Raw genomic sequence first — 25714 nt, 5'->3', positions numbered from 1 at the left:
TTATAACCCTAGAAGAACTGCATAAAAAAAGTACTGACAAACTTAAACATTAGTTGTGCCAAAGAGTCGTTGAAGAAAATGGATTTTCAGTTCATGATGATTTGGTCTGAGTTGAAAGCGCATATAGAAAGAAATAACACTGCACCAAAATAGTGATAGTACCACAAACGTAATAAACGATTAGTGGCAGAGTTGATTATCGAAATAAGTGTCGACAGTAGCAATAGTGACGGTTTTTTAAGTGATTGATGCTTTATTATTAATATTGTATTTTGTATATCAATAATGATACTATGTAGAACATCATAAATTGTCACTTTGTACTAATTTTTTTTATCTACATGTTTCGAACTGAACACGTAGTTATATCTCGCTTGTTGTGTAGGTAGATAAATTCCTAGGACGGTCCTGGAATGATTGCCGGTAAGGGTCTGTTCGGTAGGGTGTTCTATAAGGGCTGCGATTTTGGAGTAACAAACAGTCGACAAAGTTAATCGCTGGGTCGGTTGTATAAGCACTATATTTCTGGTCGAAGTATACCTTATCTTTCGTCGGCGTTCAGTTTTGTTAACATCGTTGTCCGACAGGTGGCACCGTGGTAAGGATGACGTCCCACATCATGGGCGTGGATAATTTCCGGAAAGGACTGCAACAGTACCTAGACGTTTAGTAAGTCCGGGGGGTGCATAGTTCGAGGCGGTGGTGTCAGAAAACGTGACGTTTTAGCAAAAACGGTTATGCCGAACCGAGCGACCTCTGGACGGTGTTGAACAAATATGTGGACGCCGGGGTGAGTAATTTACCGACCGGCGTTTCTCTGGTCGATGCGATGGAAAACTGGGTGGAGAAGTCGGGCTATCCGCTGTTGACGGTCACCCTGAGCGGCGGATCCTTGAAAATAAAGCAGGAGAGGTTCCTTCTGTCCGAAGACGAGGAGGACAAAGACACCAAGTGGTATGTCCCTATCACTTACACGACGTCCGCGGACCTGGCGGATGCGTTTGACAAAACCACCCCCGTGACGTGGCTGGTACCGTCCGAGGTGGAGAAGGTGATCGAGATACCGAGCGATACCACTTGGGTGATCGTGAACAACTATCAAACCGGTAAGCTTCCTCAATTTGTAGATTAATTTTTGGTGTGTGGGTGCTTCAAAATTCGATATATCTTTTGTAATTCAATTAGAATTAGAATTTGATATTACTTTTCTAATCGAATACATTAGTTTAAAAAAAGCGAACACACTGTTTTTGTGGAAAGAATTTAGAATTTGATATATCTTTTCTATTTGAATGCATTAGTATAAAAAAATGAAATATGCCGCTTTTGTCGAAATAACAAGCAATAAATTTAAATTTTTGACGTATCTTTCCTAATTGAGGACAATGTTTTTAAAAAAAATCGAACCACACATATTAAATTGTTGGTAATTAGAATTTCATATCTCTTTTCTATTTGAAGACATTAGTAGAAAAAATGAAACATGCTTTTGTTGTCGAAATAACAGGCAAGAAATTCTAATGTTTGACAAGTGGGTGTGCTTCAGAATTTAATATTTATTTTCTATTTGAAGACATAACAGGCAAGAAATTCCAATTTTTGGTAAGTGGGTGTGCTTCAAAATTTGATATTTCTTTTCTAATATAAGATGTTAGTAATTTGTACAAAAAAATCAAAAATGCTGCTTTTCTTGAAAGGACAGGTAGAAAATTAAATTGCAAGCGGGGCTTTAGAATTTGATATTTCTTTTCTATTTGAAGATCTTAGTAGAAAAAATAGAACATGCTGCTGTTGTCGAAATAACAGGCAAGAAATTCAAATTTTTGGTAAGCGGGTGCATTAGAATTTGATGTATCTTTTCTAATTGAAGACGTTAGTTTTAAAAAAGCGAACATATTGCTTTTGTGGAAAGAATAAGGAAAAAAAATGATTACTAGCTTGTGCTTTAGAATTTGATTTCTCGTTTCTATTTGAAGACGTTAGTAGAAAAAACTGGAACATGATGCTTTTGTCGAAATATTATGCAAGAAATTAAAATTTTTGGTAAGTGGGTGCTTAAGAATTTGATATTTCTTTTCTAAAGTAAGACGTTATAAAGTAGCATAAAAAAATCAAAGATGATGGTTTTGTAGAAAGGACAGGTAAAAAAATAAATTGTTGGTAAATGCTTTAGAGTTTGACGTGCATTTTGTAATTGAAGACAATGGTTTAAAAAATATGCAACACATTGCTTTTGCCTAAAGAAAAGGTAGAAAGGTAATTATAATTTGATATTACTTTTCTAATTGAAGACATTGCTTTAAAAAAATCGAACAAATTGCTTTTGTGGAAAGAATAAGGAAAAAAAAATGATTGCTAGGGGGCGCTTTAGAATTTCATGTTTCTTTTCTATTTGAAGAGGTTAGTAGAAAAAAATGGTACATGCCACTTTTGTCGAAAGAACAATCAAGAACATGTTATTGATGGTGGACGGGTGCTGTGGAATTTGATATCTCATTTCCGATTAGCATTAGCAAAAAAAAATCGCCTCAAAAGAAACTCGGTTTCCCCTTTTGTCTTCAGGTTACTACAGGGTAAACTACGACGACGCCCTCTGGGACAACCTCGCGATGGCTTTGTCGGCCTCGAATTTCACTGGAATCCCCGACGTAAACAGGGCTCAGATCGTCGACGACGTGTTCACCCTCGCGAGAACCGGCAAAGTCCCCTACTCGCGCGTGTTCAAAGTCATCTCGTTCCTCGAGAACGACATCTCTTATTTCCCTTGGATCCGAGCCCTCAACGGTTTAAGCTTCATCGACGGTAAACTGTTCGAGTCTGAGATCAAGGAAATGCACCAGGTATGCGAAGAACCGTTCCTTCGGCTAAGACGCTATAGTTTCTGTTGACCAGGCGCACGTACTCGGCCTTATGCGCAAACTCTACGCCTCCGTACCAATAAACGAGACCAAAGACGATCAAATCTACACCCTGACCCAAGTAGCCGCGGGTAACTGGGCCTGCGCGTTGGGCGAGGAAAGCTGCGTCAATGCCGCCAAGACCTTGTTCTCGGACTACAAGAAAGACGCCTCCAAGAAGTAGGTGTCAACTTCTCTGCACACCTCTCCTACATCTATTCCGCTATACCTCCATCTACGTCTCGTCTATCTTTAATCATTACCCCAATTTGTTTTTTCCGAAAATAATCATTTTAATTTTTCGTCTAATAATACAAGAAAAATATCATATGAATTGCAAATTAACAAGAAATTATCATTTTCTTAAATTTTCTGGGGGGGGGGTGATTTTTTTTCCACAACTGTATATAACAAAATGAAATCTATTGGGGTACAATTGAGGGTTGACAATTTGGGGTATTGTAACAAATAATAATAATATTAATAATAATAATAACAATAACAATTATATTATTAATAATAATAATATTAATGGTGGTACAAACAAAAATTAGAATTGAAAAAATTAGAAAAAAAAGAATAATTGAAAACATTCTTCCTTCACGTACCCGAAAATCATTTTAATTAAAAAATAGTTTGTAGGGGGGCTGTATATAAAATTTAAACTAGTTTTTCCTTCTAATAATACCGGAACAACATCATATGAATTACAAAATAACAAGAAATTATCATTTGATTATATTTCCTGTGGGGTTGATTTGTTTTCCACAACTGTGTATAACAAAATGAAATCTATTGGGGTACAATTGAGGGTTGCCAATTTGGGGTACAGTAACAAATAATAATAATATTAAAAATAATAATAATAACAATAATAATTATATTATTAATAATAATAATAATAATGGTGTTACAAACAAAAATTGGAATTGAAAAAATTAGAAAAAAAAAGAATAATTGAAAACATTCTTCCTTCACGTACCCGAAAAAAATCATTTTAATTAAAAAATAGTTTCCAGGGGGGCTATGTATAAAATTTAAACTAGTTTTTCCTTCTAATAATACCAGAACAACATCATATGAATTACAAAATAACAAGAAATTATCATTTGATTATGTTTTCTGTGGGGGCGATTTTTTTTTAATGACAATAATAATGGGAGTACCAACAAAAATTAGAATTAAAAAAATTGGAAAAAAAAGACTAATTGAAAACATTCTTCGTTCACGCTTTGGAGAAATGATGTTGTTTCATGTCTCGTACAATTGCTTCAAAATTGGGACTTTCTGATATAAGAGCCATTTAATACAGTCTTCGGCATTTAATCGATTTGTGTTCTTCGTTTTTATGTTCATTATAGTGGAAAAGCCTTGTTCGCACACATATATTGTTCTAAATGGCAACAAAAAGACGATAGATTTGGTTTACTCTTAAATTGAATACGTGCTTCAGTATTAGATCGAAGTTTAAAAATTGCTTCTGCCAAACCTAAGGGTTCTTCCTGTATCCTGGCAATTTCACATTTAAAAGGATCTACAATCCAACTGACGCCACGTGTATCAAGATCTGGCAAGTAATCTGAAACCCGCTTTCTGATGCCAGCAAAAGTAATTTTTTCGCAATCTTCCAAAAACAAAGAAGCTATCTTGTTCCGTTCTACTTTCTGCCTCCAATATTGCAGCTTGAGTCCAAACGCCGACACTATTTCTCTAGCTGATATTAATATTTTTTTCCTGCAATTCTTTGTTTAATATGTCAAAAATGTCCGCTAAATATCCGAGATGTGCAACCTAGGAAGAGTTTTTAAACTTATCTGCGAGAATATTTTTTTGATCAACCATAAAAATTTCGACTTCAGTTTTGGTTAGTTAGTCCATACTCGAATTAGTACATTTCCGCGAGAGGGCCACCTTAGTTCTGTATAATAACGTGGGTCCGTATATTCGTGCCCCTTGATAAAATTTACAATCTTGATGACATCATCCATGACGGCTTCCAGCGTAGGTTTTAAATATTTGACTATAAGGGCCTGGGGATGGATTATACAGGTGTAATTTCAATATTTATGTTATGTTTTTTTCACGAAAGCAGAAAAAATGTTAATATGACCCAGTTCCATCCAAAGATACAGAAATACAGTTTTCCCACATTAAACTTTGCGCATTGAAGTATTCATTTACTTTGTTGTGGGCACCTTTGTAGCGAACATATACCATTAGGTGTGAATTGCTACTAAAATCAGTTGTATCATCAAGCTGCATAGTCAAATATTTAGCCTGTTTTCATATATTCTGCAAATATAGAAATTCGTTCTTTCACAATTCTGGCAGACAAGGGCACTGAATTCAGTTTCTTCGCTTCTTTTTGAGCATACATAATCTCTGCCATTTTTACAGCAGCTGATTTAACCAAATCTTCACCAATAGTGTATGGTTTCTTATTACGCGCAATCAATCAGGGTACTTCAAAGCTAGCCCTTAATGCTGAACGCTGGTCAAATGTACAAAACAAGCTGCTATTGAATTTTTAACAGATATTTCTAAATTTGCAATGTATTCTCGCCGTTTGGAAGACAGGTGTGATTGCAGATTATCTAAATGTACCTTCATACGTACAACACACGGTGGTTTCATTGTACCATTCTCTTGTATTTGTGTTAAACCGTAATCAAGGAATTCGTCTTTGTATGTTCTTTTTCTATTTGCTGCCACCTGAAGGGTTAAAATTTTCAAAAAAAAAAACGACGATTAATGATAAAATGGTGGTCTTGTCACCAACTAACTAGTAAAAACTTTCTGACTCGTCAATGTATTTGTATCTTGACGGTATGGCACGAACTGAGCATATAGCTGGGCCTGCATATGTCTCTAAATTGTTTAAGTTGAAAAAAATACTAAGAGGTTTAAAAATGGCAAATTAAAAATATATACTTTAATTTAGCCCGGTTCCCCGACCGCTGATCTATCTCTTCCATACTTTTATATGGAAGCATACGTCAATCACACGCAGTAGTTCAAATGTACCGACCTGTTTGGCTGCAGCAACGGCTCTCTACCGCTACTGTGAACGCTTATCCCTTGCCTGCAAGCTATAAAAGCTTAAAAAAGCTGGGTGCTAGGTGCACGTGTTGACTATACGCTTAAAGGTTGGGCCGGGCTTAACGGAGTCATCGCTTAGTGTTCGTGGGACGCGTCAACGTTTGGCCGGCGTCTTCAGGGAGCGGTGGCGGAAGGAAAAGTAGATCTTGATCCTGTTCGGTACAGGCCCGACAAGAACCTGAGGCGGATCGTGTACTGCCACGGTCTGCGTAACAGCGACGCCCCGTCCGACGACTGGGAATTCCTGTGGAAAGTTTACCTGGCCGCAGAGATGGCGAGCGAAAAGACGTTGATCCTGGCCGCTTTGGGATGTTCCAGCGACTCGGACGTCCTCAGAAGGTAGAGAACGGTATACAGGGTTATCCACGGTGGGTGCCCTATTAGACGTTTATGAAGAATGACTTGCGGTAAAAACCTGAAATGTTGAATATTAGCTGCCTGGGTATAAAATTTTTGGCCATGCGGTGTAACGTATATCAACTTTCGTTTTTTAAATCGAACACCCTGTATATTATTTGTTTTTAGATTTGGCGAAACTTCCAGGATTTTTTTTATGTAACATGTCCCATATCTACCTCTAACATAAATAAATAATACTTTTTAAGAAGTTTGGCAACCAACAACCCGACATAAAATAATAATTTTTTTCGCAATCCATACACCTAAACACTTGTATTTTTGGTTGCGGTTCGCTATCAAATTGCTAAACTTTTAGTTGTTATTTATTTTGATAAATGGATTTTCATCAAGTAAAAGGCACCTCAGTTCAATTTCAGAATTTTAAATGCCATATTTCATATTGGCACGTAAATGAGCAATTAATTTGCCATCTAAAAGTACCAAACGATTTTTTGTTAAGTTCGTGATAGTTGATTTCCGAGGTAAGAAACGATGTTGATACCCTGATATAGTATTATTATCTAAAAAGAAAAGCGAAAAAAAATTTTCTCCATACATTTACGTGACATGACATGTTAAGCAAATTGGCCTATAATGCTTATCGCCTTTCTTGTGTACTGGTGTTACAATAGAGGTTTTCCACTGTACTAGTAATTAATTCATTATATTCAAAATAGTCCTTACACTACTGGAACATCTCTGAAGAAATACAACTGCTATATTATCAGGACCTGGCATCAGTTTTTAAATTCTTCAGAGTCTCTTTCACTCTTTCAGGTGTGAAATCGAAGGACGTCATCTCTGCAGGAGAGCGGGACGTTGCTGGAAGTGTTGGCAGTGGGTCTTCATCGTTCTTCTTTGTGCACACTGTATCAAATTGTTTGGCAAATTTTTCACACATTCCTCATTTTCATCATTTACAGTAATAGCGGATACTTTTGAGTTTAATGCTCGGTTTATATATTAAAAAAAATGTTTAGTAGACTTCTACGAGGCAATTTCTTGTTCGTATTTGATTCTGGCATTTGTTATCATTTTCTTAAGCCCATTATTATGCACACGATATTGATTATGATCTTCTTGATTTCGAGTCAGTCGTCACGTATTTATCCCATAGCTTTCTAATCCATAAATCTAAAAATCTGTAGTTGAGGTCACCAATAATTCTCCGAACAGCCTGCTTTGATTGAATTTATCATTTCTTGATCCGTGAAGTCTGATAAGTAGTCTTGTCGATATATGCAACATACTAAAATTTTTAACTTGTTTGCCATTATGTTAATCCAGAGGGACTGAATTGGTTCTGATGTTGAGTAGTTTTTGTTGGTATTAGTGGTTATTTTGAAATTTTTTATGTGTTCTTCTCTATCCAGGCGATAAGTAATATATCCTGGAATATGAATAATACTGTTGCTAATTTTAGGGCTGAGCCACTTTTCTGTTATAAATATACAGACTGGATTGTGCATTTTTACAGAAGCATGTGACTCATCAATTTTTTTTCTTAGTTTTTTGCAATTTCCTTAATGATTTTAGGTACAGCGTTTAGTTTAGTACGTCTTTGGAGCTCTGATGCAACTGTTCTCAAGAAGCCTCTCTGCATGATTCTAAGATCACTTTTAATGTAACTGTTATCAGTATCTAAATTTTTCTTCTGTTTAGAATGCTTAGAGCGACTTCCTTTGATCGCAATATGATTTTTATGGGTCTTACTTTGCCTGCTTCAGGTTTCCCTAATCTAAATAATTTGATATTATCCCATCATTTGAATTGTTAACTAACGCTAATACATGTTCCATCTCCTTTTCATGTTTTTTTCTACACTGTTACACCAAATAATAAAATATTTGTTGCTCGTTTTGCTCGTTCATTTAGTTCTTCGATAGTAGGTTCAATCGAAGCTGCTCTTCTGATTGCAATTTAAGCTGAGGTAATTTCTTGATAGTTCTTTATTTTGGATGTTTGTACCAAAGCTCTTACTTCAGTAGCCGACAAGTTAGAACAATTTCTGCATTGCACATTTTTACATAAATCAGAAGGAAATCCAAAACGTTTAGTTTTACTTTTCTTAAATATGCATTGATCATTACATTTTGAACAAATTCCAGTCATATTTGAAAAAAAATGTCTTTATTTAGGACACTCTGTATTACTCTATATTATGGTATATCTATTTTCACTGGTTTTCGAGTTATGACCAAAAAACCAGAATATTGAAATTAAGGCGAATTAAAGTAATCACATTCCGTCTGGTTAATACACACACATGGCGTTTCAAATGTTCTATTGTTCTAACTGGACTTTTATACACTATTTCTTTAATAGCACCCCAAAGGTAGGCATCAACCGGTCTAATATCTAACGAACGCAGTGGCTAATTCCATGGACCTAGACGCTTTTCCATTGGTTTTAGAACATGATTGTAAGTTTCTATTCTTCTATTTCTTCTATCGAAAATACCGTCCCGGTCCAAATAATCTCAATCAAATCTCAATCTCAATCTTCTTGTATTCTAACCAATATCATCTCACCAAACTCTACGCGTAATGGTGCATCACGTGGGAGAAGAGATTGTAATGTAATTATTTTGTAATTATGCATATTACGTTTCTTCAGTATCAGATTAAGATGTGCCTAAATCATCTTTATATACAGGATGTTCCATTGAAAACACGCAAGTTAATATACGTTACGGGTATATCTGGCAACACCGCACGGCCGAACATATTTTAGTTAGGTTCGCTTACATAAGTAACCAACATTTCAGGTTTTTACCGTGAGTCTAATAGGACACTCATAGTGAATAATCCCTGTATATTGGGCCGTTCGCACGCACGGGTCTGTTTCCAGGTTCCTGAGTATGTCGGTGAACGAAACGTCGGAAATAAGGTCCCAGGACGCGTACTCGGTGTTTTCCGCGGTTTACGGGGCGTCCGCTTTGGGCGTGGACCTGGCCCTCGACTTTATGATCGAAAACTACAAGAAGATCTCTGAAAAGTAAGGCGTTACAAAGGACGGAAAATTTTTGAAGTCTTTGGAAGCGGTTCGGTTTGAATGTAGATATAGTTTTCAGCCATTGACCAGTCTTGTGAAAATTTTACACTTTTTTGACATGTATTAGGGTAAGACACTATCAAGAGAATTTTAAACGACTTTGGGGGAAAGATAATTTTGGTTGTTTTTTGCTTTTTTTCTATGCCTAACATTATTCGTTACCTAAAAAAAAGCATTCAAAACGTGGGTGGGCGGCTTTAAGTCTGCACTGCGTGGTATTAAAATCACTACCCTGTAGGTACACGTCGATGTTGGCGCTGAGCTCCCTCGTCACGGGTCTGGCTTCAAAGTTCACGACGCAGGCGCAGATAGACAAGGTAAAATAATTTACAGTGAAAGCCCCCATAAGCGGACACTCACATAACTTTTGTCTGCTTATGGGAGGTGTCCGCCTTAAGATAGTAGAAGATAAGAGGAAAAGGATACAGAATCTGGCAACATTTTTAAACTATATACATAGTGTAAAAATTTAAAAAAAAATGTTTCCTTACGTTTTTGAAAAAAGTCTAAAATGCTTGTCTGACGAAGAGACAGTTTTCGTAATAACTTTCTGAATTTTTTAAACGTTGAAATGCAGTGAAACCATCTCTAGCAAATGTTTTGCATGTCGCAGTAACTCAGGGAGTAATCGAGATCGTAATAATCTTGTTCAGTAAATTCTGAGCTACATTCCCTTTTTCTGAATCCCGCTTTGTCAAAACAATTCTTAATTGCAGAGGAATTACTTTACTCCATGCTGTTTTTATAAAATACAAAGCGTCCAACAGATTGATTGTAAGCTCAGATAGGCTTTGAACATCTTCAAAACTTGAAGTTTTGTATGATACCTTGATCTAAGGCCCGACAAACTGAAGTTGTGTTTGGCGGTAAAAATACAATTTTTACATTTTTCAATTTCATCTGCGTTGTACACATCTTCTGGTTTGTTGCCAAGCAAAATGGACGGAATTTTTTCCAAAAACTGTGGTACCTTTGAAGCCACCCGTCAGACGCACTGAATTATTGTAGCCCAAATTAGTTGAAATTTCCTTAGCTTTCGTTTTCACTAACGGCCCTGAGATTGGAATGTTCTGTTTTCTAGCTTTCGCAAACAACTCAAAACATCTTTTGTCTATAGCAAAACCTTCCTTTTTCTAAAAATCCTTCTTTTGATTTATATTACTTCCAGATTGCCATTTAGTTCTGATATCTTCCTTATTTTTGGCTATTTCAGCTGCCTGCGTTTTCCCAATATTAAAACCTCTTTGCCAAATGACGAACTGAAACACTTTCTTTGTCTAAAACGTTAACAACTTCCACCTTTTCCTTTAACGGTGCCATTTTACGTAAAATTATAAAATAACCCCACAATATCAACTACCGATCTGAAGACAAAACACAACATTAAATGCAGGCTAGCAAACGAAATGTGTATGTAAATGGGGAACCACCGCGTCCGCTTATGGGAGGTTTTGGGTCACTTTCAAGAAAAATCTAGTGTCCACGTTTTTTTATAAGAGCGTCCGCTTATCGGAATGCATGAATGAATTCGGTTCCAGGACCTTTGTCCGGTTAAAAGAGACGTCCGCTTATAGGGGCTGTCCGCAAGAAGAGCTTTCACTGTATCTTCTATGGAGTATTAATTAATTATACAGTGTAGTTATTGAAAGACGACGGTCATGGGTGTTAATCCCTGGGTGATTATAATAAGAAAAGATAATATCAACATATGTTGCTATTCAGTCGTAACAGCCAGGGCGCTGCATTCAGACCTTCTTATCCATTATGCCTGTATATTTTCGCTTCCTTTCCTCGAAGAGCTTTGTACTCTTGAGGAAGGCATCTTCCATGGGGAGTTGGGATAGTTCCTCGGGCTTAATGAATTGAGCTCCTACTATTCTCAATCGTGGTGGTGGCAAAAGATGAATTGGAGTTTCCTCCATGTCGATGCACGTCTAAGTCGGATAGCAGTTGGTGGCTAAGGGCTCGAGTCCTAGCAATGTTTCCATCAACGTAATTGGTGTAGTTTTCAAAGAGCCGGTCACCATTAGGCAGCTCAACTTTTGCTGTCGCTATCTATATGGAAGTTATTTTTATACAATGTTGTTAACTTTGAGTGAGCGAGTGAACTCCGTACGAGGTTTGAACGGAATGTTTATGAACAAATGAAATGTATGCCACTGGTTTTTCTGAAAATTAAAATTAATCTCGAAATCCTCATTTGACTTGATAAATTCGAAAGTAAGAAAAAAAGTTATTTCGTAGGAAGCACCGCGTCGAAGAAAATTAAGTTTCTTGAGACCGCGTTATTTTTTTTTTATTTGCAAAAATTAATTTTTTGAATTCACCGGTACGAACGTTGAATATTTGCTTGGTGTCCCGTCGGGATTAGTGCGGTAGTGTACTGATCGAGTACCGGTTGCAGCTGAAGAACTTCATCACCTCTACCACAGACCTGCCGCAGGAGTTCCTCAAAGCGGCCGACCAAGCCGTCGAAACTGCCGAGACCAATCTGGCGTGGATCAAAAGCTACGAGGACGACTTCTACGAGTACTACGGGATCGCGCAGACCTCCGGCACGACGCCCACGGTGACGCTGTCGTTAGCGGTCGTCGCCGTCGCCTTCTGGGCGTTGATAGCTAGTCAAACGTAAATAAAACGGCGTCGCGTCGGGGTGCGTCTATTTATTGTTTAATATAACGGTTAAACACAGTACAGCCGCTGGTTTTATTAGCTGGGGCTTGACTAGACAGCTTGGCTGACCTCGTCCTTAACCATCGGCGAATTGAACCATTTTACGTTTTCCTTGGCCGTCTCCAAGGAGGCCTTCAGCGAGTCGCTCGTCCACGTGCTCGATGCCATCTGCAAGACGATTTTAAATCTTAATACGATCCAATTTGTCGAGTTTAAGGTTTAAAGGTCGAAAAAAATTTTTTTTTCTCTGTAGACGCGCCATATACTATAACTATAACTTTCGAACGGTTTTAACCCTGACGTTCAAATTTGGCTCTTTTAAAGAGTCCGCGAAACACATAAGCCAAGGGAGAAAGGGCGCGATCGGACATCGACGTCCATCTTTTTTTTTTAGATTTTTCGGCTGTTTTTTGGACAATGCTATGAAACGATTTGTGCCCGAGATTTGATGCTAGGGACTTCAAATTTGGCAATCAGAGTTTGATCCCCTAACGAAGCTTATTGAAACTAGGAGAGCTGGGGGGTCGGCAAATATTTAAAAAAAATTAAAAACCGCGTTAGTTACCTTCTCCAAAACTTTTAACCCTATTGCCAAAATTGTATTTTTTATTTCAAGCGTTTTTTCAAATATATACAGGGTTTTTGAAATATTACGGCTAACAATTTACCGGAGTAAATTGTTAGTCGTAAAACAAAATTCGTAAAAAATATATCAAATTGGTTTAAACAGCATCATAGGCCACGTCAAGACCTACAATTTCTGTATTTACGATTTTCGTCTATCAGTATTTTCTCGAAAACCTGTATTAAAAAAATTCATATATCAGGAAAAGTGATCCAAGGCTACAACCTTTATATGAATATTGTTTGAATTATATACAGGGTGTCTCGATTATGAGCAGAAAATCTAAAAGTTCCCTAAAATCTCCATTTTTGTTGGTAAGTTATTGGCGATATACGAAATACTGTTAAAGATGGGATAGTTTCCTTTGAACAGTTTCATTAATTGTGTGCAGAGAGAGAGTTTCAGGTTTCGCTTTTAATACAGGGCAGGCGAGATAATCGAAAAAATATCATATTAAATCGCAATTACCTGTACAAATTTGATATTTAAGAAAGTTTTCTGTAACTTTCAAGTTCCGCGATACGTGCAAGACACCTTATACAGGGCCCATGCACAATAAAATTACATCGATTTTGCGAAAGCAGCAGTTTCTTTTCAAAATACAAAGCCGCTTCGTGCTACAAAAGTATACGCGTTTGGCAACGAAACCTATATCTCGGCGAGGGAGCGTCGTACAGCGTCGCCGTTTGTACCGATGAAATCAGCGTCGAAAAATAAACATTTTAGTTTTTTGTCTGTTTTCCGTTCTTCGTTCTCTATTCTCTGTCGACGCTCCATAAAGAGGCGAATAACTTCCGAACGGTTTGAGTGAGGGAGCTGGAGTTTTGCTCTTTTTAAACTGACTACGAGACACATAAGCCCATAGGAAATGGCTGAAATTGAATTTGCCATCTGTCTTTTGCATCTGTCTTGCGCATAGTACTGAAAATACCATTCACACAGTCACGATTTTTCGAAAGCAATCTTGTTACTTCCGAAAAATTGGTGAAATCGAATTTTTTGAAAGTATAGGCGCTTAGCAACGAAACTCATATCTCGACTTCAAATTTTCCAGCAAATAGAGTTTAGTCCCATGACGGAACCTATTGAAATGAGGGGGGCTCGGGGTCAAGAAGTATTTTTAAAAATTTAAAAACCACGTTTGCATGGGTCTAAGAAAAAAAATAATATCTCAGAAACGGTTTGCTCCATCAAAAAAAGTTCTACACCAAAAGATTCGCAAGAGTCAGTGCTGTAAACCTGTATTCTTGACAATTTTTTGCCAATATACAGGGTGTGGCCAGTATATGCAAAAAACTGAAAATTGGGTGTCTCTATTAATGAAAACTTACTATAATTACGGGGTGTTCGCGATATTGACAATAATGATAATGACAATTTTTTTGGGCTATTTTCGTTTCCAGAAAAAAGTTATTTTCTCCAAAACTATTAACCCGATAGGAAAAGTTCTTTAACCAATACACCAACACATGTCCAAGATCCAGTAATATAACTTTTATTTCAAGCATTTTTTCGAATATATACGGTTTTTTAATTATGGACAAAAATCTAAAAGACCCTGAAAATTGGTCTTTTCAATAATAAATAATTAGTCGTAAATCAAAAAATCAAAAAATATAGCGAGTTGGTTCAAACAGTGTAAGTGGCCTATTAGCAGCTACAAAGTTTGTATTTACGGTTTTCGTCTATCATATACGCTGCTCGAGATATTTGAAAAGATCCATATGAAAATCACCATTCCTCAGGCTCAGTATAGACAAGATGACGTCATTGTTTATTACGACGTACTGCATAGTTTCAGAAAAAAAACATTTTCTCGAACACTATTTACTATTTAAAAAAATCCATGGCTATAACCTCAATTTCCGGTATTTTTACAGTTGTATACAGGCTGTGTCAATTGTGAGCAAAAAATCACAAATATCCTAAAAATTTCCGGTTTCGTGGGCAAATTATTGGTCGTTAATGAAAAACTATAAAATATGGAATAATTTGGTTTTAACAGTATCGTAAACTGTTTCGAGAGAGTTTCAGATTTCGTCCATCATACAGGGTGCGCGAGATACTTGGAAAAATATCGGTGGGAATCGTTATTACTTGTACAATTTTTGTAATTATAATTTACAATTTTTCGAAAGTATCTACGCTCGCATAAAAATTTTATAACTCGTTTGCGGTATGTTCTAGGGGATCGCCATTGGTACAGCAATGATCGGGGCCGAAAAAAATATTTTTTAGACGACCCAAATTTTGCTCCTTTTTAATTCTCATGGGACCAGTAAACGTTTGTTTAAATTCTCAAGAGGAGAAGACACTTTAAGTTTATATTTAAAGAAAAACATAAAAATGAAAAAACCATGGTCAGACCATCGTTAAACAATCGCTGAATATATATATTTTTTAATATATTGAAAACAAATACCATCACTAATGTAAAAGTGTTTAAGTTAATATTAATTCGCTTTTAAATATTTAAGAAAAAATATCAATAAGGGTTGTTTATATTTTAAAATTTTATAAAAAAATTAAGCTTCATCGGGTAAATGACGAGAATGCATCTTTTGCTTCTTTAAGCTTATGTAAAATCCCAATGATAAATAAATCTCAAACAGATATTCCGAAATTTTTGTGCACGCCTAAAATTCTAAGAATGAATACAGTATAAGAAATCAAGGTGGAATATGCTTATGATTGATCACGTTCTGAATATTTAAACCTGTTCCCTATTATAACACAAACATTTCTAAATTTAATTTTTTCACTCTCCATTTTAAGGTTGATATTTTACAAAAGAGTAGCTTTGACTATATCACTCAAAAATACCAACGTTGGTGTGTTACTAGGACTTAGCTTACGACTTAAGACTCAAACGAGAGACGTACGAGGGCAGCGCCAAAATTTCCCGGCCTGAATTTGAAAGAAACAAAGTAGAATAACATTGTTTTTATTATTTTTCAATATAATCCCCCTTAACTTCAATACACTTATTACATCTATTTATTAACAACTCAATCCCTTTAAAAAAATATTCTTTTGGTTTTTCTGCAAAATGAGCTAAAACATCCTCTTTTAACTCAACTTCGTCGTTAAACCGCCATCCACGTAAGTCCTTTTTCAAATATCCAAACAAATAATAGTCGCTGCTGGCCATATCTGGACTATAGGGAGGATGATCTATCTGTTGGAACCCACACTCTAAAATGGCAGCTTGTGCAACACCAGCAGTATGGACAGGTGTATTATCGTGATCAGTTTTCCTCGACGTTTTACACGTATGCAGTCTCGCAATGTATGTAGTAATGTTGCATAATATTTACCATTAGTTTCTTTAAATTCTATGAAAAGAATTTCTTCACAATCCCAAAAGACCTTATTTGTTGACTGGCAGACTCTGAATTTTCACCCTTACGACGCCACTCCATTGATTCTTTTTTCGATAGAGAACCATAGTTTCATTTCCCGTCACAATAGTTTCTATCACAGGTTTCGGTTCCGACCCACAGATTTCCAAAAAAGACCGCGCACACTCGCGCATACCTAAATGATCATACAGGATTCGACACTTGTATCAGAAAGCTTAGTAATTTCTGAGAATTCCTTGACCTTTAAACGTTGATCACTGAATACCATCTCTTCCACAATTGCAACAATTTCTTCCGTTATGACCTCCACTGGTCGACCCGTTCTTGAATCATCTTCAAGCGACTTCTGCCCCATTCGAAAACGTTATGCCCATTCTTTCACTACAGAATACGAAGGACAACTTTGGCCGTACACACTATCCAGTCTTTCTTTAATAATTTTAGATGCTAACCCTTGTTTTGTCAGAAACTTTTTGACTGCTCTATACTCAATTTGCGTTATTTGTGACATTTTTCCGGACACGTCTTGTTTAAAATGCTGTCAATAAAAAACTATTTGACGCAAGACTTTTTTTTCGCAGCTTACCAGCAGCTTAGTTTTATCGTGATACTGGAGCTGCATCTATGTCAGGCCGGGAAATTTTGGCGCTAACCTCGTAACTGGATAATATCCACCATTCTGGGTGGAATGTTGGGGCTGGAAAGTCTAATCTTAAAGAGTCTTTTAAACAGTTTCAATCTCACAACTTTGCTTATCGTAGAACAAAGAATGAGTGTGGCACCCATTGCGCTCAACTTACCTTGTCGATTTGTCCATTTGTGTTGAACCAACCTGGCATGTCGTTGAGAACTGCGTACATACCTGTCTCTCCGTATCTGAAACGGCAAGAACCATCCGCGCATAAGAATGTCTACGTTCAACACTGCGCAACTCACTTCTGTAAGAGGTCCTGCGCTTTGTCCACCACGAAAGTGAGAGCTTCTTCGAGCCCCTGCGGCGAACCTTTGTAAACCGCCGGGAGTATCGAGAGTTGGTCGTTCTTGGATGTTATCTTGGCATCTGACGCAAGCATCATCATCAGGTATCTGAAAGCGGACGTGGCGACAGTGATACGCGTTTGAAACCGAGCCACAATAGATTCTCAAATCATAATTTTGGTCATAACAGATTTAAAACAAACAAAAGGTATGCTGTCAGCCAGAAGTTTCATGTCAAGGTGTTTGAAACTTGAATAAAACTGTATTTTTAAAAGGTTTTTTCTCTGACTTTGAATGGTTTTGTAGAAAGTAGTTACAGTGTCTACAGTTTGTGTACTATACGGATTAATTAGAGAAAGGTAAGTAAAATGTAAAAACTTTTTTTTTGGTAAAATTTAATTTCTATATATTACTTTCTAACAATAAAATATTGCTTTCTGTTATTCTCCGTTTTTCCAGTTTGTTCGGTTTCAGATACAGCAAAAATATTTCAAAATTTTTATTTTTTTTAAGAAAAAATGATAAAAATAAAATTATCGTTTTTTTTTACAAATATCTACTTAAATCTTTTATAGAAACGAATTTTTCTAGTTTTATTGAGAAGATACTATTAGGAGAAGTTCTCCAAGGGTTAAGCATTTTTAGATATACAGGATGTTTGCGAATTAAAGAGAGATGTTTTGAAAATTGCAAAACTCTTGTTCGAATAAAATCGGGATTAAAGCTGTTCATGAGACTAGAAATAGATGGCTTGAGAAGAAAAATAAATATAAAAATCTTACATTTTTCATTTGCTAACTGAATTCTTTTGTTACAGAGTAATCCAGAGCAAGTAAAAACATGAATCTTAAAAGAATTTATTTCTGGATTGATAAAAATGGTAATCATAAAGATAAAAATCTGCAAGGATGCTGCGAGATCTTAAATATGATGAATATCAAAAACGCACAGTTTAAATAGTCTGCAAAAAGAAAAATTAATGAAATTTGCGACCTGCTATGCAAAAAGTGGATAAAAAGTAATCGTACGAAGAGTAGGTTTTTAAAACAAAACAATAATGGTTAAGTACTGTTCTTCTATTCCCGCAAATAGATAACATGCAAATGCCACGAAACTCGCTGGGAAGACCCGAAAAGTCATTGTCCTCGTGTAGTGAAAGAACTAGAAGAATCAAAATTAGGGAATTAGCAACAAGTTGCGAGCAAAATCGGTTAATTGGAGCGACAGAGCTAAGTTTAAAAAAAGACAAAAAAAAGAGATGAAGGCGAACTGCTTAAAAAGAGTATCGTAATCTCTCCTACTAGAGCCTACAGAAATCAAAGCCAATTTTACCATACACAAGTGAAGCTTGATAATTGCGACTAAGTTATAAATATGTGAATATTTAACCATCAAAAGAGATGGAATAGAAAGAAACTTTGATGTTTATTTATCCTTCATGCAAAAAACTTTTGCAAGCAAAATTTTGCTGTTATCCATCTCCTGATAATATTCTGCAGAGTTAACTGCAAAAATTAAGTTACAAGTTTTGAACTTCACTTGTACCTTTGCAATTATTTTCTTACTCGAAAACCGATCCGACTCAAAAAATAATTTATTGGCAGAACCCTAGACCATCGTTAACAACTTCACTTTCACCAAATGAACGACGATGATTGACGGGAAGATCTGTAGGGTTATGACAGAGACATCTTCAAGATAAGCCTGCAACATCTGTGAAGCAACACCCAAAATAATGAACAATACGCAAAATGTAAAAAATGGACCTTGATTATGGATTATCGACTCTCCATGGGCTTCATGGAATATTTTTTTCATCTGACTTGATATCAAAAAATGGCAGGCTAGTTCGCAAGTGGAAAAAGACAGTGTAAAAGAGAGAAAGAAAAATATTCAGCTCAAATTTAGAACCGAAGTGGGTTTGATTATTGATACAGTAAAAGCAGATGGAAGTGGAGCAAGTAATGATGATAATACGAATAGAACATTTTTTTGCGGATCCATTAGCCACCTCCAAGATATTAGGAATATACGAAGAATGCATCAGACGCTGCTCTTGTATATTATTGTGTCATCAGGTTTTGCGATAAATGTAAGTAAATTTGAGGAATATGCGGAAGAAACTGCTAATTTGTTAGTAAATAAATATCCATTTTACTATATGGCGAGCAGCGTGCCTAAAGTCTTAATTCAGGTGCATCAATCATTTCCGCGGCAACGTCTCCTATAGGGATGTCATCACAAGAAAAATAAACATATTTTTTTCCTAAAGCTTTGCATCTGCAAAAACTGAATCATCCGATTCCGAAGAGCAATGGTTAATTAAGTTAATCATTATTTTACTTGCTTAATGGAGTTTAACTATTTTCTGCTGTCAACAATTAAAATCAAACAAAAGAATATTTTGGAGTTACAATCAGCGCAAGTAGCAAGTACTATCTGATAAGTGCGGGGTCCTACACTTTTTTGCAAAAATTCTTAGGGCGCACACACTCTCATTTTTTAAAATACTGATACATGCATATAGGAAATGTGTTTCGTTTCATACCAAATAGCGTCTCTGTGTTATACTAGTGCATTTCATATAATTCTAAAGTTTATTTTAAACAAACAACGTTCTTTATCGTTTTGACCAAAATTGTTATTCCGGGGTTCACTGTGGCGAGGGAGCAGGCTCACCCTTTAAGGATCTCGCTATCCGGGGAACAACCCAGCGCGGAGATGATGGTCTTCTTTTCGACTTCCGACTTACTCTTGGGATACTCGTTGAGTAGAAACTCCCAGGCCGGTTTGTCCACTTTGTTGGCCAGCGCATTACAGTAAACTATGTCCCGGATATATTTGTCTGGCCTACGCAAAATAAAATGTATGGGTAACTTGGTACGTGCTTGTTCCCTACTTGGTGTTGCTGCTCATGTAGCTCTCGTATATAGTTTGGGCCTGATCGACGCACTCTTTCGCCTTCAGCCTGCACGACCACTTCCAAGCAAGCCGTTGCAACAATATATCGGAGTCCGATACCGTAGTCGTCATCGGGTACTTCTTCCCCAGTGCGTCCATCAGCGACAAAACAAATTTCTGAAACGCGACGACCGACCTTCGAGTGTCCAAAAACTCTCTGCTCTACCTTAACGCACCTCAATCTTTTCTCTCAGTTCGGACTCTTCTGGAGGCACCCTTTTCAGCAGATATTCGAAGCCCCTGAAAGCCGGAACCCACGGAGAGTACGCTACATCGCGACGTAGGAATTCGATAACCTCGAAGACGAACTTGAACCCCTTCCTGCCCAGTTTGGCGAAACTAAACACGTCGTCCACTATCTGCGCCCGGTTCAGCGTGTGGATACCGTCGAACGAATCCGTGTTAAGCGCCGTGGATATTCGTTGCCATTCCTGCTCGTCGTAGTTCACCCGGTAGTACCCTGTCGAAATATTCCCCATCTACCTTTCGCGTACCGCCCACACGTGGAAACTTGCCCAGTTGCTGCGTATTGAAAATAACCCAAGCGTTCTCATTGACCAAGAAGTTCTTGCTCGGCTTCCTAGGCGACAACCACGCTACCGGTAAGGTCGACGCGAACGATTTATCTCCGTCGGAGGTCTCGTAGGTCAGGGGCACGTACCACGTGGTACCGTCACCTCCTGTCGCTTCGAAGTTTCCCTCCTGTGTGACCGTCACTTGGTTACCATTGCGTATCACGTTGACCACAGGGTAACCCTGTTTGGCCACATAGTTTCTCATCGCAACATCGACCGTGATGCCGCAGGAGAGCGTCTTTATTTTATTGAGCTGCGTCTCCAAGAGGGTCCAGAGGTATAGAGTGTGAATTGTTTTGAACTTCCTGCAACGCGATCTATTTATTCCAAGCGGATGGTGAGCAACCGTCGCTACTCACAGCGCCTCGATGACGTGTCGGAGGAAGTTATGAAAAGAATCCTCGCCCACCATAAGGCTGAAGGTACGGATCAGACTGGCACCTGCAGGAGACACATCAATTTGAAAATTGACTAACAACTCCGCGTTCATACCTTTGTATTTCCTGTGTGTGTCCTCCCTTAAATCGTCGTCCAAATGGAACGAAGACAATGGCTCGGCTTTCATGTCGTCCATTTCCATCGCTACTTGCATCGCTGACGTCACGAATTGCTGGTCGAGCTTCCACTCACTCAGACCCTTCGATCGAAACGAAATATGCAAAATTATTCGTACGCTTCGCTGCTAGTTACCTTACCATCATCTCTTTCGAGAAGTGGTACTCGAGATACGTCGAGATCGCCTCCGGGACGAAGAAGTCCTTCCAGTCTTTGGCGGATACCAGGCCGCCGTACCATTGGTGTGCCATCGCCTTGGCTATCGAAGTCGTGACCAGTTGCTTGTTGGGCGAGTCGCTTTCGTCGAATAGAAGGAGGTCCTCGCTTGTTCGTTAAATCTTCGGTAGTTTTTAAGTTTATCAAGATCCGATACCATTACCTGAACAAAACCACTCCGGTACTCTCGAACAACCGACTCGGAATCTCGGGTACCGCCACAAAGTCCAGCTTGTGGTCGGTCTTGAAGTCCTCGTAGGGCACTCTGATGTCGTGGTTGAGCTGCTTGAGTATCTTGAGCCCCACCTCCTGCGCCCATTTGGTTTGATCCGCGACCGACGCCCTGCTGCACACGTGATAAAGCAGAGCGGGATCGGACATCTCCGCACACTGCAGCTCGTGAATGATGAAGCCCAGCTCAGAGATGGACAGCGGGTGAGTTTCCTCGAACGTCTCGGACACCTGCATGCTGAGCGAAGACATCGCGCAGATTGATAATGAAGGAAATTAAAGCGTTGTTTACCCTAAGTCGTTGGTATTCGCTGTCGACGTCGCGAATTGTACCTTGTGACTAGCGGGGTGAACGATGGTTAAATGGAAGGGCGCTTTGAATTCGGGTTCGTCGAAACAGGGAAACACACGCCTCGCGTGGGTGGGGTGGAAATTTGTTGCGAGGTAGTGCTTGGTTTTGCCCTCGTCTTCGTACGTGCCGCGAAACAGACCCACGTAACCTTCGGACAGCTTGCCCTTGAACTTGATCTTGATTTCACTGATGGTGATGGGGAATTTAGCACTGACGTCGAGAATGTCGTCGTTCTTGTTGTGGTTGTAGGTGCTAGGATCGACGGGTTGCTCGTTCACCTCTATATTCTCGATGGTGATGGTCGAGTGAGCGTTCAGAGATACCTTCTCGACGATCTCGGTGGTGTTAATCCTTATGGCTACCACACCTTCGTATTCGTCGGGCGGAGGTGAGAATTCGGCCGGGAAGGTGAGCTCAACCGTGTAGCGGCAAGGGCTATGGCTATGGCTCAGGACGAAGAAGGGGTGGATCAAAACGATGGCCAGGACGCACAGTTCCATTTTGTCGCGAAATCTGCAATGAGAATTTCAAGTTAAAGCTTTTTCAAAAAAGTCGTATTTCTTTCGACGTTTTCATATAAACAGACAATCCGACAGACTTACGGACAATTAGATCACACAATAAAAACTGTTCTCCCTTTTCTACTACTCTTTGCCTTTCATCTTCTTTTAATTTAAATTTAATTAGCTGAAAGTATACCGGGTGTCCCAGTAAGGGTGTACGCTCTTCTTTTTTGTTCAATGGCGTTTGTTCTATCTCCCCAAGGAAAGTGTTGGCGGGAGGGGGAGGGGCAGAGTTTTTCATCGTGCTATCGGTCACGCGTTTGCTATTGCTTATCGTGCCACCAGGTGGCGCTTTCTAACGCAAAAGCAAAATAATTTTATGAAAAAAGAATAAAAGCAGTTGCAACATCTATATCCTAACCTGAAACATGAAAAAAATAAATTAATGCTCAAAAAAAGTGTGCTTTTTTAGCAAATGGAACGATAATTTGTTATTTAGAATGCCAAGTGACGTTTAAAATTAAAATAAAATTTTATTGCTTATCTTTGTTAATTTTTTGACAATACCTTCGAATGGCGCCAAATTACCACGTCACCTGACATTTCTAGTTTTTAACAGAATTAACACAAAACAAATTTTTAAATTCAAGATAATAATTTGGTAACCATTTCAGAGACTACCAAATAATGACGCAGGTCTACAGTGTTATTGATGTTTGGAAACTGTTTGCTTATTTGTATATATTTGGGGGCCCTTTTTACCTATGATATGACCTATACCTATAACATGAATATGTTTGCTCCGTGTTAGGCATGAAGCAGTGGATATTTTTTTTAAAACTAGGATTCCAGTTTTTTACTGAATAAAAAAACTGAAGTATTTTCGATTTTGTTTTCCTTTAATATATGCAAAAAACCTTCGGATCACCAAAATTATATAAAATCAGTTTTCAAAATAAAAGCATCTGTCGAAAAGTTTAATTTTGTAGGCTTGTGTTACCTGGGCATTTCCTCTTCCTCAAGCTACTTATTTTTTTTTTCAAAATTTGAACGACCGTCCGTTTTCCAAATACCGGGACCCCCGGTAACCTAAAGTCTTCACAAAAATCAAAATATGGCATACTTAAAGACAATTTTAAGATAAAAATTAATAACTAAAAAAAACAACATAGAAAGAATAATGATAATTGCTCGATTGGGTTAGGTAGGAACCAACTTTTTTTTCTGTAGGAATCGGAACAAAAGATTGTTTGCTTCTAAACTTCCGCCTTTAAGGAATGTAGTTCGAATTCCAGGTTCCCAGAAAATCGAAATATTGTTGCATTTCTATGAATTTTACAGCTACAGGAATTAAATACTTACATTAAATGGTACCGCAAAGACAACACAACAGACTTATATAAATATTAAACATATTTGTCTCGAAACAAGAAAATTTAGCATAAATATATCAAGTTTTCTGCTTTTCACGTGGAATCGTTTTTTCTCTTTCTAGATAATTCTTTGATTTTTTCTACCAGCTGATTTTTTTTACATGCCCCTTTAATTTTGAGGCGCTCCATGTTTAGGAACATTAAACATATTTTTGAATTTATTCGTTTCGCAATATTAAAGATTTATAATTAGAGTAAAAAAAAATTACCTCAAATCTTGACTGTTTCACAATTCCGTGGTAACTGATAGAGATCGGATTCAAACCTCGCGAAAATCGAATTTAGTGCTGCAATATCGCTATCGTAAAAACTTACCTTGTAGTTGAATTTTGGTTGGTTACCGATTTTTACTTGGATCCCATAAAAAAATCAATTTCGTACTCCACTCAACTGATAAAATAAAAAATTTATACCGGATTTATTTTCGAAATTTAATTACTAATAAAACTAGTGATAATTTGCGGTACCAGTGTTATGGTACATCCTTTTCTTGACTTGACTCTCTTTAATAATGTGAATTTCAATTAAAATGGGATAAATGAAAACGTAATGTAAATGCATTATATATATATTATATTATATTTCTAATTCTTTAAGCCTAGTTGATATTTTTCGTATTGTCTTTCCAATAGTTTCTTTGCCGCATGTGCATGGAAAACCGAAAGACGATGGGAGATTTTTGGATAAATGGCTTTAACATAATATTTTTTAAGAACTTTTTGTGTGTAAGAAAGGATCACACTGGTGGTAAGTGCGGGGTTGCATTTCATTCATATACAATGCAATAATATATTAGAGACAGGACGAAAAATATTAACAATACCTATAAATGTAAAATTTAAAAAACAAGGCGAGGAGAAATTTCAAATGTACGCAACAGCTGGTACACCGTGTGCCAAATAAATCGATCCACTGTAAACTGGAAACCTGTAGGAGATACGATAAAAAGGCTAAAAGGTTCTTTGAAAAGTTTCGTGGACTCTCCTGAAGATTTAACATATTATAATTTTGTTGATACGGAGTGTCCCATAAGTGTCCCCCGACATCAAGTTTATTATTTTAAATGGAACATGACATTTTTGGAATCCTTGATTAAAATAAGGGTCACTTTCTTAAGAAATTTCTATCCCAATTTTGCATAGTGTAGGCAAAAACTGAGGTCTATTTTTTCATACTTTAATTGCCCCATACTAAATTGTGTTGTGACGCTACTGATGCAGGTATTGCCACGAAAATTTAACTACGGACTAAGGAGATGATGCGCTACTTAATCAGTTTGACAGATGCAGCTCAGCTTATACAGAGTGTCCCAAATAGATGGTACCGTTTGGGCGAATTCAATTTACAAAATCTTAAGATTTTCGAACCTTATATTTGTATTCAGATATCAATTCTAGTACAAAAAATAAGGTAAGTCTGTAATTCATATTATATTTAAGTTTTACCTACTTTTTGAGATATTCGAGGTTTAAGACAACACCCGTATAAATTCTTGTCGAATTTAAAGCTGTCCACATTAGGTCACATTAGGTATTTTTTAAATAGCAAAGACTTCTACTTCTTTAAAAGATATTATACTGCATATATATGTAATGGGTGTTTTTTTTCGATGTATAGAACTTTAAGTTGGCATTACTGTCCAAGATGGCGACCGATTAAACAGCTGTTAAGTGATTTATTCTCAGTTTGGTTTGGCAATTCATCATGAATAGACTCACGCCTGAACAATGCTTGCAAATAGTGCAATTTTATCTCGATAATAATGTTTCTGTGCGGAATACGTATCGCGCACTACGTCCAT

At 37.4% G+C, this 25714-nt stretch overlaps 2 protein-coding genes across 2 annotated transcripts in view; one reads left to right on the top strand and one right to left on the bottom strand.

The window, feature by feature from the left end:
* LOC132702418 (uncharacterized) overlaps window positions 1-25714 on the top strand; it is a 52822-nt gene that overhangs the window by 9509 nt on the left and 17599 nt on the right. Inside the window, exons 6-23 of the mRNA XM_060671010.1 lie at window positions 588-669; window positions 727-1106; window positions 2563-2840; window positions 2893-3077; window positions 6162-6335; window positions 9246-9392; window positions 9688-9766; window positions 11854-12077; window positions 16871-17081; window positions 19662-19906; window positions 20055-20123; window positions 20243-20488; window positions 20568-20690; window positions 20798-20900; window positions 20955-21045; window positions 21258-21467; window positions 21534-21829; window positions 22115-22365. Coding sequence (XP_060526993.1) covers window positions 588-669; window positions 727-1106; window positions 2563-2840; window positions 2893-3077; window positions 6162-6335; window positions 9246-9392; window positions 9688-9766; window positions 11854-12077; window positions 16871-17081; window positions 19662-19906; window positions 20055-20123; window positions 20243-20488; window positions 20568-20690; window positions 20798-20900; window positions 20955-21045; window positions 21258-21467; window positions 21534-21829; window positions 22115-22365 — 3394 coding nt within the window. The remainder of the gene's footprint in view (window positions 1-587; window positions 670-726; window positions 1107-2562; window positions 2841-2892; window positions 3078-6161; window positions 6336-9245; window positions 9393-9687; window positions 9767-11853; window positions 12078-16870; window positions 17082-19661; window positions 19907-20054; window positions 20124-20242; window positions 20489-20567; window positions 20691-20797; window positions 20901-20954; window positions 21046-21257; window positions 21468-21533; window positions 21830-22114; window positions 22366-25714) is intronic.
* LOC132702535 (aminopeptidase N-like) lies at window positions 12102-24205 on the bottom strand. Its single transcript, XM_060671222.1, has 13 exons — window positions 24123-24205; window positions 21918-22490; window positions 21558-21863; window positions 21319-21502; window positions 21116-21260; window positions 20983-21064; window positions 20564-20928; window positions 20225-20508; window positions 19987-20165; window positions 19767-19937; window positions 17046-17195; window positions 16910-16985; window positions 12102-12290 (listed from the first exon to the last, which is right to left on the bottom strand). The coding sequence occupies exons 2-13, from the start codon at window positions 22475-22477 to the stop codon at window positions 12174-12176; spliced, it is 2619 nt and encodes an 872-aa protein (XP_060527205.1). The 5' UTR covers window positions 22478-22490; window positions 24123-24205; the 3' UTR covers window positions 12102-12173.

Source organism: Cylas formicarius, unplaced genomic scaffold (assembly GCF_029955315.1).
Source record: "Cylas formicarius isolate icCylForm1 unplaced genomic scaffold, icCylForm1.1 PGA_scaffold_5__7_contigs__length_24384050, whole genome shotgun sequence".
Lineage (NCBI taxonomy): Eukaryota > Metazoa > Arthropoda > Insecta > Coleoptera > Brentidae > Cylas > Cylas formicarius.
This window is presented reverse-complemented; position numbering and strand designations above follow the sequence as displayed.